Source organism: Tamandua tetradactyla, chromosome 11 (assembly GCF_023851605.1).
Source record: "Tamandua tetradactyla isolate mTamTet1 chromosome 11, mTamTet1.pri, whole genome shotgun sequence".
Classification (NCBI taxonomy): Eukaryota; Metazoa; Chordata; class Mammalia; order Pilosa; family Myrmecophagidae; genus Tamandua; species Tamandua tetradactyla.
The window spans coordinates 10888400-10905541 of NC_135337.1; the positions used below are offsets into that span (position 1 = coordinate 10888400).

Sequence of the window (17142 nt, forward strand, 5' to 3'; positions counted from 1 at the left end):
CCTTCTCTCTTTCAATGTCAGCGGCATACTCAGAAAAATGCTATCTTCTTGAGAAGACTGGATGCTTAATGAGTTCTCTGAACTTGACCCCAGCAGGTGAGGAACTCTGACAACAAGATAGGCTTCCCAGGGACCTTGGGAATGAGACATACGTGTAACTGGAAGCAGGCCCTGGCTGGATTTCTGGTACACTGCCTTCTGCAGCTGTTATACTTTCACGGTGATAAACAGGCCTCTCCTTGATCAGATCTTATATAGAGAGCTCAGGGCCCTAGGACTTGGCACTGGGACTGCAGCAGACATGGGGAGGATGCTGCTTTGGTCTGGTGAGTAACACAGACCCAGTGACCTCTCCCCTCTTTTCCTCTAGACCTAGAGATTCCTCTCCAGCAAAGATTAGGGAGCAGGCACCCAGCACATAGTTTCAACAAACAAAATCCCTGTTTGGATTTTCCATGCCATCTCCCTTTTTCTGGCATGCATGGTCCCAATTAGCTTTGTAAGGCTATAGACTTTCTCTTTCTGGCACATTCTCAGCCAAGAATGAGAAGAGGGCCCTCTAGGCTATGGTAGAAAGTACTAAAGCAACTGTGCGGAACCAGGAATGCTTTTGAAAGGCTTAGCCAGTGTGTTTCAGCAAGTTGGATGTGCCATCTCTACTAATATACTCTGTGTTTCTTCCATGCCACTCCTCTCTCCTTCTCTCTCTTCCCCATTCATAGTGTGTCACTTTATCCTGTTACCTAACAGCAAAGAGAGGAGGCAAGTGGAGAGTAGAGAATTCAGTTTCAGGGGAGTAGGAGATGTCTGGAATGCCACTGGAGAATCTAGATTAGGGGACTATCATATTCTAGTCTAAACACAATTCATTCAGTCAATGACTACTTATTAAGAACCTGATATGGATAGGTACTGCGTCCTTTTTTTCCCTACAAGAAAATTTAGATATTAGACAGTGCTTGACCCCTGGACAACATCTTGTGTTTTAGAGCTTTGTTATAATCATTATCCAATTTTATGGTCATAAAACCAAAGTGGCAACCAAAACCACAATGTTATTCCATCTTCACTGGAGGATTGGGCTCAGGGTGGTGAATCCACTTGCCTGAGCAGGACCTGGAAAACAGTGTCTTAACGATGGGGCTGCTGAACTGGGGCTGTATTTCTGCAGCTTCTGGTCCAAGTCCTGCTGCCTCAGCAAGCCAGTCACTCCTTCTCTCTGGAATATTCTAATTAAAGGAATTGATTTTGCAAGGCTTCCTCTCCTTCTTCCATTACCTATCTCACCACATGCATCCTGCCTAGTGCCAACTTCTGTAGAAGAGGAAGTAATGCTTCTCTTAATGCTCAAACCCAAGATCCGGCACTGTTCCAGTCCTTAAACCCTGTGGAAACGTGTGGTTCCGAACGCTCACATTGGTAACAGCAGAGCTGTTGTGCTGGTTGCCCTCACCAAGCATACAGTTATGATAAAGAGTAGACAAGTTGGGTGTTGGCTTAAGGTAATTGACAAATGACAATAGTATAGCCAGCTAAAGCCTTGCTCACAACTTTAAGTGGATGGGCCAGTGATTTAGTTCATAGTCGCTTAATCAGTTCTGACTGCATGTTAGGTTCTGTCACTTCAATATCTCATCTAATCCTTACAACAAAATTTGGAAGAAAGCTTTATTACCCCCATTTTTGCCGGTAAGCAAATAGAGGTTGTTCTAGTTTGCTAGCTGCCAGAATGCAATATACCAGAAATGAAATGGCTTTTACAAAGGGGAATTTAATGACTTGCTAGTTTACAGTTCTAAGGCCAAGAAAATGTCCCAATTAAGACAAGTGTATAGAAATGTCCAATCTAAGGCATCCAGGGAAAGATGCCTTCAAGAAGGTCGATGAAGTTCAATGTTTCTCTCTTGGCTGGAAGGGCACATGGCAAACATGGCAATGTCTGCCGGCTTTCTCATGGCTCTACAAAAGGGAGTCTCTCCAAAATGTTTCCTCTTTTAAAGGATTCCAGTAAACAACTCCACCTTCAATGGATGGAGACACACCTCCATGGAAATCATCTAATCAAAAGTTACCACCCACAATTGGGTGCTTCACATCTCCATGGGAACAATCAAAATGCTCTCACCCAGCAATATTGAATGAGGATTAAAGGACATGGCTTTCTGGGGTCCACCACAGATTCAAACTGGCACAGAGGTTAAAAGAAGTATATTAAGGAACCCAGCCTCCTGCAGCTGGAAGTAGAAAAGCCAGGTTTCAAACCCAACAATGTTTAATTCCAAAGCCCATGCTCTCTCCTAGTTTACCACTTACCAGGTGGTAAGAAACCCAGCTTCTGGAGAGGAAAATCTGTGCGGACTCACTGGGAGTTAACATTCATTGGTAGTTATCCAGCAGTGTGATACATCTGTAGCTTTCCTGGAAAGTTCTGAGTTGAGTCATGGATTTTATATTTTTCTTTTGACAGGTCTGGCTGTGTTGCTGCAGCTGCAGCTTGGTAAGTACCATGAGTGCTTTTCTGATAAAGATCTTTCTATCATGAGCACACTTAGACACTCCCAAGGGAGACCTCTAACTCGTAGTCCTTGTTCTTCCCAACCAGGCACAGCCACAAAGCTTGTGTGTTACTTTACCAACTGGTCCCAGTACCGCCCAGACCCTGCCAAATACATGCCAGAGAACGTGGACCCGTGCTTGTGTACACATCTCATCTATGCCTTCGCCACTATGTCCAATAACAAGATCGCACCCTATGAGTGGAATGATGATGTCCTCTACCCCCGGTTCCAGGCTCTCAAGCAGCAGTCAGTACCTCGTTCTGGGACATTTGGGGAAGTCTAGGATCAACACTCTGCGTAGACACAAAACCCAAAGCTAGCACTGGGAACAACTCTCTACTCAGGGCTAAAGCCACAATATGGAGTGAGAAAGGAATGGAAATGTCAAGCCTTCTTGACAAAAATCAAAACTTTTTTCCCTTCCCCTCAACAGTGATTTTCATCTGCCAGGATAATTGGCATCATTGCTTCAATCCTTTATTTCACTTTATCTACCTGTTGATTCTAAACTGGAACTCTCCATGTAGAGCTCTGGCCTATGTTCCTCTGATGCTACATAGCTGAGGATAGTGCACAAGGAAAATGCCAGAAGGGCTTAAAAGGAAAGTAGCTTTAAATGCTGTCTAAAATTAGCTTTTGCTTATGAACTTTGTAGGAGAATTACCTTGCTACTAAGATCAGGGTGGGATGAGTCAGCCCTTTTTGGAGGATCCTGTTTTCAAACAGGTGATGCTGTTGACATTGGGAAGTGATGGGAGTAGGGCGGGGTCAACTTACAGACTTTCATGGGTAACTTTGGCTAAATGTCCACCATCCTCTCTATGAGATGGTCTGAAGTCAGAGAGCAAAGTTGTTTGCAAGATCTAATATACATCTGTGGACACAGTGTGAGGAGAGTGGTCCCTTCCACACAGTCTCCCCTCATGCCCTCTGCTCCAGGAGGGTCTAGGGTGGCTCACTGGTCTGAGGACTTGGGTGTGAGTGCTCCAATATGAATGGGCAGCATAAGGCTAATCCTTTGAGGGGCAGGAGGAAGGTCCCAAGAAGAGAGTTCTTGGGGACATGGTTCTGTCCTTTCGGTGCCAGAATCATGAATCAGTGAGAAGACCACTTTAGCTCCATTAAACTTGACTAAAATGGACTTTACTCTGTCATTTCTTTGTGTTTTTTTAATCAGTAATGAAAATTTAGTTACGCTCCTGGCGATTGGCGGGTGGAACTTCAGCACCCAGAAGTAAGAACTTCTTCTTTCTACGGGGAATTGTACTAGGGGCTGAAGGAGAAGGCTGAAACTAGTTTAAGGGTGAAGAAAAGGGTGAATAAAGGTGGCTTTAAGATCCAAGCGGTGTGCCAGTAGCAGAAATTCCAGAACAGGCAAAGAGCTAGAATCAGGAAATGAGTAAATGGAAATCAGTGTTTGACTATTAGAGACTGATTTAGCGTAAAACTGGGGCTGGCTGGAGCCCAGTATTTTTGGTCCTAGGATCACAGGAGGAGGGAAGAGAGAAACTAGGCAAAGAGAACCAGTGTGACAGGGTAATTTAGGGAAAGAATCTATCACATAGCCTACACATAATATATGCTTAATATTTACTGGCAATGCTTCAATTTTGTTTCAACAAATATTTGTTGAGCATGTATTATGTGCTAAGTACTATGGCAGGTACTACAGATATAGATCAGAGGTGTACCCAAGATGAAAGAGCTATAGAAGAGGAGATTTTACAGAATATGTTTCCTGCTATCTAAACTTGAGTGAAGAAGCTGGACGGTGACATATTACCTACCTGGAAAATTCACGAAGGATCTAAGATACCTTAATAAACATCTATTGAGTAGCATAGAGCCAGCCACCCTTCTAGATAGTATAGCAGAAAAAAGATGATAAAAAAAATCCCAAGAAGCTTTCTGTCTGGTGGGGAGACAAATATGTACATATCCAACTGAATACTGCAAATGGAGAATTACTATAATGGGATATGCACAATATAATAAGAAAATGATGAGAAAGCAATGGTAAATTCTCTTGGTTGAAAGATTTAAAAGAAGAGTTTGCAACGTTTGAGAAGGGCCATGAATGATGAGTAGAAGTTGTCAGAGAAGAATGGAAAGGCCACTGTAGGCAAAGGGAACTGTATCCGCAGGGCAAGACAGTGTGAGAGCACGAAGGAGTGTTGGGGGGACTCTGAGCATGCATGTGGCTATAAAATCAGATTTTAAAGATGCAAAAAGAGAAAGAAGGAGGAAAGAATTATAATGAAACCTACTTTGTAAGTGGAGGAGATATAGTTTTCCTTTCCCTTCTACTGTATTATGATGCTATTTCTGAAGGAATTGGGTTGTTTATGAGAGGGCATCGAATGTAACTGGTGACTGTGTAGAAGATTCTAAGATAGCTCAGAGATGATTTATCTGCAAGCACCACGAGGCTGGCTCAGCTTTATAGTCTGTTTTATAAACTGGGAGAATGTTTGTGGTATCATTTGGAGATGAAGATGGATTTCTTAGGACAGGGATCAGTGGGCTGATGTTGATTCATCTCTTGGAGGCTGAGCTAAATCAAATCCATATAGGAGGAAGAATAAAGGGGGCAAAGGGTAATAGTATCTGAATGCCTCTAAGGACCACGCTCTCTCCAGATTCACTGCCATGGTGGCCTCAGCTGGCACCCGTAAGATTTTCATTGACTCAGTGATTGAGTATCTCCGGCTATATGGGTTTGATGGCATTGACCTCGACTTTGAGTACCCAGGGTCCCGGGGCAGCCCACCTGAGGACAAGCAACGCTTTACCATCCTGATCGAGGTAAGGACGGACAAGTGCATTCATATAGCCCAGAACCTCTGGGGTCTCTCACCCTTGAACGACTTATATGTCCAAAGAAAAGGGAAAAGGAAGGGAAGGGAACCAATGCTTCTTGAAAAGTTACAATACCCCAGATACTGCATTAGCTACTATGCAGAGCATGCATACAAGACTCCATTCAATACTTATAACACTCAACTGAAGTATGCATTTTATCTCTATTTATTCAGGAGCAAACAAACAAAAGGATAAATAGCTCCAAATTACAAGTGGAAAGTGATAGAGCTCTCCAAAACTTCTTGTCCTAGAAGACACTACTTCAATGAAAAAGCAGGGAAAAATACTCCAGACAATTTAGGTCCCAAGCCTCAGCTCCTGCATGCATACACACATGCACCTAGTAACACATACATTCTAGGAGACTCTTTCCTACCAATTATTATTACATTTTAAAAATGAAATGTGGGTCCCTTATGAATGTTATATTCTCCTTCAATTATTAGTAACTGCAATCACCAAGAGCATCCTATCTTTTTCTACAGGAAATGCTATCAGCTTTTGAAGCTGAGGCCCAAGCCACTGGCCGTCCCCGTCTGCTGATCTCAGCGGCTGTGTCTGCAGGCAAAGGAACCATTGATGCTGGTTATGAAATTGCCAAGATTGGAGCGTGAGCCAGGCAGCAATACCTAAAGGCCTAAATAAAAGCATGTCTTATTCTGGGGCAGGATTTAGACCCATGGGATCCTTAGGGTCTCATCAGACTAAGCTTACATAGTCTGTACACCTTTGCCTAATATTTTTGGGGGGATTTTCTTCCCCTTCTCTTCCTCAGTGCTCTTGACTGATATCTGGTGTGTGCCGACCATGTTGTCTCCTTAAGACCTGGAGGATTATATGCTGCTCTCCAGGGGGGTTGCATGAATGCATGTGGGCCCAGTCTCTGTGCTGATCCATTAGGGAGATGAAGGATTGTCACTCTTATTGAAGGCATGGCCGCATGTGGGAACAGAAGAGAAGGAGATAGAGAGGGCTCTTTATAATGTATGCAACAATAACTGTAGCAAATTCCTGCTTGTTGATATTAACCAAGCTTGTGTTTTCTAGGATGCATTCTCACATTAGAACATGGGAGTGAAAAAAATCTGAGTCCAGGGTATTCTTCCCAAGATTTCAGAAAAAGCTAGGACATTAGTCTGTTGATCTATCCTGCATGAGAAACCAGAGGAGTCTCTAAGGTCATATAGCTTTATCATCGAGAACTTAGGGAAGACAATTTGGAATGGCCTAGGATATTGCACCTGGCCTAGATGGGTACAATGGCTCATTGGAGATTCCTGAGAATGGCGTAGTCATTTTCCTGGCATAAATTCAGTTTATTGTTTTTCTGAGAGCTGAGTTAATAGGTAGTCAAAATGTTTTGCAAAAATAAAAGGAATTGAGGAATCTATAAATACATATGAATGCACTGCTTCATTTTGTGGAAAAAGCTAGTGCCAACAGGGAGAAATGACAGAATAATTTTTCAGATCAATAAAACAAATTTCTTTCTTAGGCTAGTTGTTAGGTTGAAAGCCACATCACCATAGTATCAATCAAGTGCCTGATCAGGTATTTAGTCCAAAAATATTTCCACAAAGGCTAATTGAATATCTTTAATGTACTGGTGGGAACTTGCATGAAACCAGTGATTTTTAAACTTTAAAGAAAAACATTATAACCCCCTTTTCAAATGAAGTATTTGACAGATCTGCAACACAGAAAAGAGATAAAACTGAAGTATTCTAGCTGAAATGAGACTGGAAGGGGAAGGGGAAACAGAGTCCTCTATGCTTATCCTCTTCTAGGTTTCTATGATTCTGTGGAGCATAACTGAAATGAAACAAAAACAAAAGAATCCTACATGGCCATTGTAATAGATAATTCCTTGAGTCCCTGGAAGATACCTCAGCTGCAGCTATCGCTGGGTTCACAGCCCCATCCAACCTTTGGCATAAACCATGGCCACAGGCATAATTGCAACCACAGCCTCAACTGCTATTCACCTCTCCTGTGCCATTTTCCACCAGGCTCCTGGACTTCATCAGCGTGATGACCTATGACTTTCATGGAGGTTGGGACACCATCTCAGGACACAACAGCCCCCTGCACCAGGGTTCCACTGACCGTGGGGACTTTATTTACTTTAATGTTGTAAGTCGGGAGCCATAGGTTAGGACTGAGGAGCAGATATGGGGAGGGAAGTGGAGAGGAACTGGCATTAAACCTTCAGCTAAGTGTTTCCCCAGGAATTTGCCATGAAATATTGGCGAGACAACGGGGTTCCTGCTGAGAAGCTCATCATGGGCTTCCCCACCTATGGACGGACCATGCGCCTTACAACTTCAGATGTGTCTGTGGGAGCACCCATCTCAGGACCAGGGTCCATTGGGCCCTACACCAGGGAAGCTGGCTTCTGGGCCTACTATGAGGTAACTACCTCTGGGAGTTGCTGTAGTGCAGACTTAAGTTGGTTAGGGAGTTGTATTGAATAACGAGTCTTAAGATAACTTTTGCTGGATGATTGCCAGCATCTCCCTATCTATCTCAAATGAAGAAGAAAAGCATTCCCCAAGGAGTGTTTAAATCAACATGGGAAATGAAAGGGTCTTGATATGTATAACCTGTTCTCAGTTTGACTTACATGAGAGATAAACTCCTTTTAAGACTGATACGAGTTTAAACCTCAAGCCAAAATTCAAAGTTCTCTAATTGTTGCTCTTTAATTTTAAGAATAAAACAGCTTTTTTTTTCTTGGTGGGGGGGAATCTCTTTTGTGAGCTCCCTATACTATGCAGGCTACTTCCAGTTAATAATTCCTCCAAGACAAGTCACAGGGCACTTACATATATCAGGCACTGTGCTAGGCACTGGGAATGCAGTTAAAGAAGACATAGTTTCTGCTCTCCTGGAGCTCACAGCCCAAATGGAAGCAGCAAAACCACAAAGAACTAATTAAAGTAATTATTTAAGGATGACAGTCACTTTTTCTCTGGACATGTCAAAGTCAGTACATCTTCAGGATTTTGCTAACTTGGGTCTCCCTGATCAGATTTGCACATTCTTATCTGAAGCCACCACCTCATGGATTGAAGACCAGAAGGTCCCTTATGCCTACAAAGGAAATGAGTGGGTTGGGTTTGACAATACTGAAAGCTATGAGCACAAGGTAAGTTTCTACCCATGGGCCTTAAGATTATGTTACATTATCTCTGTACTCTGAAAATTCACTATTTAAGTGGAAAGAGCCCTGGATCAGAGACTGTGACAACCTAGTTACAGTTTGAGCATTGTTTCTGACTCACCACGTGACTATAAGCATTAACTCCTCTTTCCAGTCCTCAGTTTCCTACAGAGTAGGAATGGATGACTTCTGAGCTACCTTTCTGATGTTCTTATGAAATACATAAATATGAAATATAAACACAAACACATATAAACATACACCTTCTCAGACGTGCACACAGGCACATACATATTGGTACCCCAAAGATCTTTATATAGAAGCTCAGACTTCTGGTTCTTTGTAGTAAAATCCAGGCTCTGTTGTACAAATAAGTCAAATTGGAAAATTAGTTTTCCTTAATCAACCCTCCCATCTCCAATACATGTCCAACCCTGTCTTTTCACCTCTATCCTACTTCCTTTGACATGTTTAGGGAAGGGTAAAGGTAAGACAAAGGAAGATGAGACTAGTCTGGGGCAGCAGGAGAGAGAGAGAGTCTGAGTGTTTATAAATAACTCTTTGTTCATAAGAGAAGGGATGGAATTAAAGCCACCTATGAAGAGGCATACTACTCTCTTGAACTGCTGATCAAGATGATAGAAATTCCAAACCTTTGTTACTGGAGGGTCCATGGAGGACACGATAATATTGATAGCACAGATTTTCAAGGATGAGAAGGTAGGGCTAACCACGTCAACTGCCCTGTCAGTAACGAAAACACGTGGAAGTGGGTAGCCTCCATCTCTCAGAACTTGGTGATTCCTCACTTGCCACTTCACTTCACTTTTGCCAGTGAAATTCAGGCTTTGGATTGATGTCTGCAGGTCTCCATAGGAGTGACTGAAGATCAACTTTTTTTGTTTAGGGGAATGTTCTGGGAGCTATGGCAAAAGTCCATTTTTATTCCTCTGAAGAGAAATGGAGCCTAAATATTATTGATTGCCTACAATATGCCAGTTGTTTTACATGAGATATTCCATTTACTTCTTACAACCAAGTACAAGGGCTGGATTACATGAAGAATACATTGCACTCAACAAGTGGCAGCTGCTGTTATTATGAATTATGTATTATAATTTCCATATTCTAATGAGGAAATTGATGTGAAGAGAGGTTAATTTATTTCCCAAGGGCACATAGTTGGTGAGTGGTGTACTGGCATTTGGTTTATAGGTCTATACAATTCCAAAGTTTGTGCTCTTTCCATCATACCCTATAGACTCCCAGCTTCCAAGAACACTCATCATTCCAAGGCAATGTCCCAGCATAGGTCTTGGTTGCATTCCTCTTTGGGTGTATGTAGCAGGAACAATATAAATATGCATACTCTTCAACCTCTAATTCCAACTTTTGGGTATTTATTGGAAAAAACAATATTATCAAAATATTTATAAAAGTGTTTCTCAGAGTGTTACTTATGATTGAAAAATATGAACACAATGAGGAAATGGTATATTGAATTATACATAAGCATGAAATAATGCTTTCAATCATTAAAAATGATAATTATAAAGAGTAGATAGAAACATGAGAAATATTTATTTCTGATGCTAAGTGAAAACAAAGACAAAAAACAGATACAGATGATTTACACACTGTGTGGGGACCAAGTTAACAATGATGATGGCTGCTCAGACTATAATTAATATGTAAAAATGAAATTGTTTCATAGGGGTATGATTATGTTTTCCCTTGCACTTTCTTTTTTAAAAACTTTTAAAATCATATTGCATCATGTTCTCAATAATTTTTTAATGTTTTGAAAGATAGTGCTGTATTGATAGGTTACAATCTTTGTGTCACAGGTGGCGTTTCTGAAAGCTAATCAGTTTGGTGGTGCCATGGTTTGGGCTATTGACTTGGATGATTTCCTGGGCAACTTCTGTGGCGAAGGTTCATATCCTCTCATCTCTAAACTCAAGTCTCTGCTGGGGCTGCAGACACCAGGTAATTAGGGAAATATCTGCGTAACTTGAACAAAAGAAACTGCACCTCAGTGTTCTTTCGTTGGCACCCAAGGAAGCAGAAGCACAAGGCATGATTTCTGCTCTGGATTTTAAAATTCATTTCTAGTTGAGAAGGATTTACATTTTCTAGTTAGAAAGACCATACAATTTATTTCCCAAATTGGGGCAATTTTAATTGAGTAACATAACCCCAGCCAGTCCAAGGCCACCCAGGATGGAAGGTTATTGTATCTAGGCAACCTCAGTTTCATGAACTATTTTACTCAGATGTTTAAACGATGTGACATAGAGTCAGCAGTCTGAACATAAATATAGCTGATAGCTTCCAATATTCATAAATTTCTCATTTGAGAGCCTGAGGGTCTGTGGAGGCAAACTACTTAACAAAATCCTAGAAAACCCATACTTTTTCCTTCTGAAAATATGTTTCATACAAAATTACTGATTTTCTAGGGTAAAGTTGAGAATAGTTCATTTCGTTGATTAAGAAATAGCCATGGTTGACTAATGCAGCCAAGCAATTTACTACCAAATACTTGCAAGATTACATATTTCCTAATCTAGCTAGTGAAATCAGTGAAACTAGCATTCTTTTCACTTTGAACAAATTATCCTGTGGTAATCTGCAACTCTACTTTAAACTTTGGGGAATAGGTTCCCCCTACCTCAAATTTGGATCGGGTTTTAACTAATTTACAATAGAGGACTTTTCTAGTCTCTTATGCTTATAAATTTCCTAAAGGTTTTGTGGATTGTTGCTAATGGTATTTCTGCTGTTTTGTGCACAGGCTGCATTACTCCAGAGCCTCCTAAGCCCACACCCCCCAGTACATTCTGTGAAGATAAACCTAATGGCATCTATGGGGACCCTGATGATTCGTCCAGGTTTTTTGAGTGTGCTAATGGTATCACTGTAGCCAAAAGGTGTGGAGAGGGCCTTGTATTTGATGAGAGTTGCAAATGTTGTAACTGGCCTTGAATAGAAAGATGGGCTAGGGAGGGGATAAGCCTTCCTGGAATTTGTTTCCATTCAATAAATATATGAAATGTGACATTGCTTTGTCAGTCATTCACATTATTCTCTTATTTTTGCTGTTTAGAAAGTCATTTCAGTGCTGGACACTCTATGGAGAGAATTAAGCAGACATGATCCCTTTTATTCATAGACTTGCACTCTAAAAGAAAATATACTCATAGCTAGAGAATATACTTTGAACAAATAAATTGAATACCTATTTACAATGTACACAAGCAAAGAATAACTATTTTTCTTTTACACATCATTTCTAAAACTGAACTCATCTTGTTTTCTGTTGAATTGGCTCTTTCTTGAAAACTTTTCAATGAACTCCTGTTTTCCCAGTCACCCATGATTGACAGCTCATTGATGATGCTCTCTTATTTGCAGGAGGTCCTTCTGGGACACATTGAGATCTTGTCCATTTGCAGAGATCAGATAACTGACCTACCTTCAAACTAATCTTGCCTCTAGTTTCTCACACTTTAACCTCCTCAGTGTTTAGGAAACGGCTTCCTTTGAGCTTTGCAACACTCCCCAACCTCCACCTGGAGAACAGGCTAACAACAGAAAAATGTCCACGCAAATGGCAACTATAATGAACATTCTTTAAATTACTTTATCCCTGTACAATTACCCAGTTTGTTATAACTACCAAAACTTTTTATGTGCTGCCTCAGCATCCCTCTTAGTTTAGCTAAACCGTTTGCCTCAACTCTGACCTTTGGTCCAATTAACAAGCAGCACTTCATTCTTGAGGCATAAACACCCCCAGAGCTCAAACTCACATCAGCAGCCACCACCCATACCACCCACCACCCTTCACCCAAAACCCTCAGCTGGTCCCAAATGATAAGCTAACCATCCCTACTGCCCTCAGACCCCCAGTCCCTTTCCGTTTTCTCATGTTTGCTTTAAACTAACCAATCCTTGACTCCCACGGAAAATCTACTAATGTCTACCTCCAGACCACAATAAAGATACATAAACCCATGGTTGAGCCACTGGAGCCAATTAAGCTTTCCACTGACCCCCCCATGGCAGCCTCTTTCTCTGGGAATTGTGAGTAACACACTATCTTTTTCAAGAATTATGGTCTCTGTCTCCCATTGTGTCAAATGTGACCTCCACCCAGACTGAAATTTAAAATCCAATTTAAGTATTTAGAAACAAGTGGTGCAGCATGCAGGCTGCACTGGTCATGACCTTGAGAAACAAGGCATAATACATTTTGGCCTCTTTTGGCTTATTGGCTGGCTCTCAGAGATAGTTAATTCTATCTGGGAGGGTGAAAGGCTTCCTGATGTACATTCATGCTGCTTTGTGCACTGTTGCCAGTGTCAGGGGTTGCCTAAGCTTCCACCCCAAGCTGGCAGACTTGTAGATCTCAGTCATCTCCAGGATCTGTAAACAGCCAGCGCTAGTACAGCAAGAAACGAAACCCTGTGGTTCCTCACACTCCCCCAAATAGGAATGAATGGTGTTGGGTGATACCAATGCTCAGTAACATTGGCTACATAAGGAAGGTCAAACTGCAGCTTGGATAGCAGGACCCCAGAAGGCAGGAGACAGGTGTCTTCAGCCTAGAGTTGTGACTCACAAGTGAGACATCTAGGACTAAAGGCGCGTGGACAGAAAGGGAGCCTGCTGGACCTCCTGGTGACACCCGAACTACAGCACCTGGGAGACTGCTGTGACCGACTCCAACCACTCTGACTGTGGACCATGTTCCAGGGCTTAAACATTCTCCTAGCTTGAGGGGCACCCCCTCCCCAGGAAGCATAATGGCACCCTGCAAGCAGTGATGCTGCCAGGAACTGTGGTCCTTATGTTGTTGCTGCTTTCTCTGTTGCTGTCACTCTTCATTCACCAACCCCATAGGACATAGAAAATCTAACCCATGGTGGAAGGTAGCTAAGGACAAAAAAAAAAAGAAAAAGAAAAAAGAAGAAAGGACCAGAGCATATTATTACCAGTGAAAGGTAATTAAGCATAATTGTACCAAACTTACTGTGCAAGGCCTGCCCATCAAAGCTCCTACTCATTTCACTTAATTAAATAAAAAGATACACAGGAGAATGGGATATTGATTTGCTGTGACTGACTTGGCCAACATTTTTTACTGTGTCAAAACCTAAATTTAAAAAAAAAGTCCAAGCCACAGCTACCAACACCTTAACAAATGTTTTTAAAAATTGCTTGTATCTTTTACAGAAAGGAGGCTGAGCAATAGAAACTGATTAAACAGAAGGGCCATCAAATTCAAACTCGTAGGCCAGTGTATGGTCCTCTAAGGGCAGACAGATTCCTACCACCATTAAACAGAAACCTCCTTCAGAAACTAAGACATTCACAACACTTATGAGGCATATTCACATCCTGAAATCAACCATCCCACATCTCCCACTCTTTTTACATTCCATATCAAAAACAAATGCACATCTGCCGCTTTTAACTGGAAAGAGTCCCAACAATGAGCCTTAGAATTGGCACAAGAGGCCGTTTCCCAAGCTATGCTCCATGTCTCACCTGGAATGGATCTTAAATTTGAGGGCTTGGATATCTTCAAATATGCCACATAGAGTCCTTGGACTAAGCATGGCAAATACTGGCTGCTTATTGGGCTCTTTCATAAGCGGAGGTGCTTATAGGGCCACAGCCTGTACATGCAGTTTCCCATAGTGCCATGGGTGAGAGAAAATTCCCAGCTGGAACTCAGCACAGCCAAGGAAATCTCACCGATAAAACAGAAATGTTATCAACAGGAGTGGGCTAAACTTGACAAACAGGGCCTTTCCAAATTACAGGAGGGTGTGGTTTTCTCCATGTTCAGTCCCTTGCCCACGGAACCTCCCCTCATTGCCCCCTCCTCTAGCCATGTGAGAAGCACCTTGGGACCAACCATCCAAAATGGTAAGGGAATTAGAATATCTCAACCATGCAGTTGTCTGTGATGACATAGTTGCCTGCAATGAAGACTATTTTACAGAAACCTAAAGAGCCCAGGAATGCTCAAACAATACTTGGTTAATTCTAATAATTCTATCATTATATGCAACACAGCTGGCCAGGGTGGCCACAGCATACCATACAGCTTACCAAAGGTGGCAGTTGGGGGTCTTCTCAGTTGGCAGAGCTGGAGGCGGTTGTGTTAGCTCTCCAGGTATCTCCAGGTCTTCACTGATTCTTGGGTAGTGTCTAAATACCTGGAAGGGGGATCAGGCCAATGGCAACAAAATGATTTTCGTATATAAGCTCTCATTGGGGACAGTTCACAGCTTCACCCATTTCCATACATGCTTAACTTAACACCTAAACTACATTCCTCAAGCAGGTACAGCAGGTCCTCTGCAGATTGCACATTCAGGTTCTCCAAGCTTCCTCTACCTATAGTCTGGGCCTATAGCATCTCACATCAGATGCTTTTCTGCCCTCGGTGGGGTGGGCACATAAAAAGAGATTGCCTCTAGGCCCATCACTGGCCAAAATAATTATTAAAGGCTATGACTTGTGCTCCAAAACCAAACATTGGGGTCCCATGGACAGGGTTGTATTCTATGGGGGCCATGTGGAGGGGGTTAGGTAATAAATCTCTCTCCCATTGCCATATTCATTATATAGGACCACTTCTTATCACTGCCAAAGCCACCAAAAAGTAGAGATTATTGCTCCCAAACCAATTAATGGAATGGTCTGGGCCACCTTTAGAAGTGAAGGAAAGCGAAGTGTGGCTGACAGTCATATAAAATAATGACCTCCTTTCTTCTACCTGCCAGGAGTGTCAGTACCCATGCAAGACACAACACCCAGGCTGGCAAAAAATGACATAGAGCAAGCTTTAAGAGAAAGCATTACGGAATCTCAGAAACGGAAAACATCACTAAATCTGGCTGTCACGATACAAGTAGTAGCTAAGAAATTAGTTCTCACTGACTGGCACGATAGCAACGTTCACCCTGGCTTTGGGTTTTAGCATTTTCTATGGCTCATGGGTCATAAGCTTACTTGCCAAACCACCAGACCCCAGCATGCAGTTGTCTGTGATGACATAGTTGTCTGCAATGAAAACTATTTTACAGAAACCTAAAGAGCTCAGGAACACTCAAACAATACTTGCCTAATTCTAAAATTTGTACCTGGGATGAAGAGATTGCTGGTTGTTATCCCTCAACCTTCACCCACTCCAACATGCCACAGAGCAAGACTGATGACCCAAAGCGATCCATTCTACGCATATCAAATGGATTCACTGGCACCAATGCATAAATGATTCTTGACCCAGGAGTAAGATAAATTAGATTTTCACACAGCACCAATGGCCTCATGTAAATAATCAAATCAAACCCATAGGGCTAATTGTCCTGCCAGGCATACTATTTTAAGCCAAGAGCTTAAATTGCAAAGAGGGTCAACAAAAACTAATACCCAGATGGCACATAAATGTGGAAAAACATTTTCCTGGTGGAGGGAAGTGCTGGGGATGCATGGCAACACATAGCCAAGCTTCTGCCAGATGCATCCTAGACGACCATTTAAAAGTCATGGATGTCTGTGATGACAACTATTTATGGAAGCCCACAGAACTTCCATAAATAGTTGTATTAAAAAACCGCCAATGGTATTTAAAAAAACCCATGATAAAATTCCCCATTTATGAATTGCTACTTGGCAGGGATACCATCCCCATGTCGGCCCACAGACACTGCCACCTCGTCCTTGACAGCGTCACTCCAGTCCACGAGGTCATCCATGGAGATGACACTCCCCAACATCATCATTGAGGGTCTCCCATTGCCACTTCTGTCACCCAATAAACCAGAGCTACCCTTCTGCTTGAGCAGCTAATGAAGAACCCAAATAGCACCTTTTTGGGAAATGAGAAGGAGAGCCATCAAAATACCACTTGGGCTAAAGTGACAGACTACCTCACCATGCGCCCCTCTTCCTTAAGCCATGCTTGTCACCGGGAATTGTGACCCCCGCAAGTGTAACGCCACCTCGCTCTCTACTGTCCCCTACTGGCAAACTGAACATTGTATCTTTAACATCACACAGCAGGAACAAACTTCCAGCATCTGGAGACCAACGTGTTTGCCCTCAGTTCCTTTGCCTAAGCTCTCATCCTACTATATGCCAGTAAGGATTAATGCAACAATAAATAGATCCCTTAAAGGCCGTGCGATGGTGGCTCAGTGGCAAGAATTCTTGTCTGCTGAGATAGAGACTCGGGTTCAATTCCCAGAGCCTGCCTATGCCAAATAAGTAAGTAAATAAATAAATAAATAAATAGTAAAAAAACAAATAGATCCCCTAGCCCAGTCATTCTTAGATAAGCCTTAGATTATTTTTTGGCCAAAAAAAGGGGGGGAGGTTGTCTGTGCCATAAAAAGTACCTCCTGCTGCATATATATTAACTCAAGGGCTGGTCAAAATTAACTTTAAAAAGAAGGCTCAAGAGGGTAATTTTTCATGATATAACAAAGCTTTTTCAATGGATACCTGATACCCTAAAATACTTCTAACATTTTTCTC

At 42.1% G+C, this 17142-nt stretch overlaps 1 protein-coding gene across 1 annotated transcript; it reads left to right on the forward strand.

The window, feature by feature from the left end:
• Positions 1-252: 252 nt before the first annotated feature.
• On the forward strand, positions 253-11644 carry LOC143649868 (acidic mammalian chitinase-like). Its single transcript, XM_077119919.1, has 11 exons — positions 253-326; positions 2468-2497; positions 2603-2804; positions 3736-3792; positions 5198-5363; positions 5906-6030; positions 7430-7553; positions 7649-7831; positions 8452-8568; positions 10431-10572; positions 11381-11644. The coding sequence occupies exons 1-11, from the start codon at positions 302-304 to the stop codon at positions 11569-11571; spliced, it is 1362 nt and encodes a 453-aa protein (XP_076976034.1). The 5' UTR covers positions 253-301; the 3' UTR covers positions 11572-11644.
• Positions 11645-17142: the final 5498 nt, after the last annotated feature.

What these genes read in the sequence shown, in the direction of transcription:
- LOC143649868 (XM_077119919.1), top strand. Translation starts at nt 302, where the DNA reads ATGGGGAGGATGCTGCTTTGGTCTG. An exon ending in GTTGCTGCAGCTGCAGCTTG is followed by an intron (nt 2,498 to 2,602) that starts GTAAGTACCATG and finishes CTTCCCAACCAG; the next exon opens with GCACAGCCACAAAGCTTGTG. An exon ending in TTCCAGGCTCTCAAGCAGCA is followed by an intron (nt 2,805 to 3,735) that starts GTCAGTACCTCG and finishes TTTTTTAATCAG; the next exon opens with TAATGAAAATTTAGTTACGC.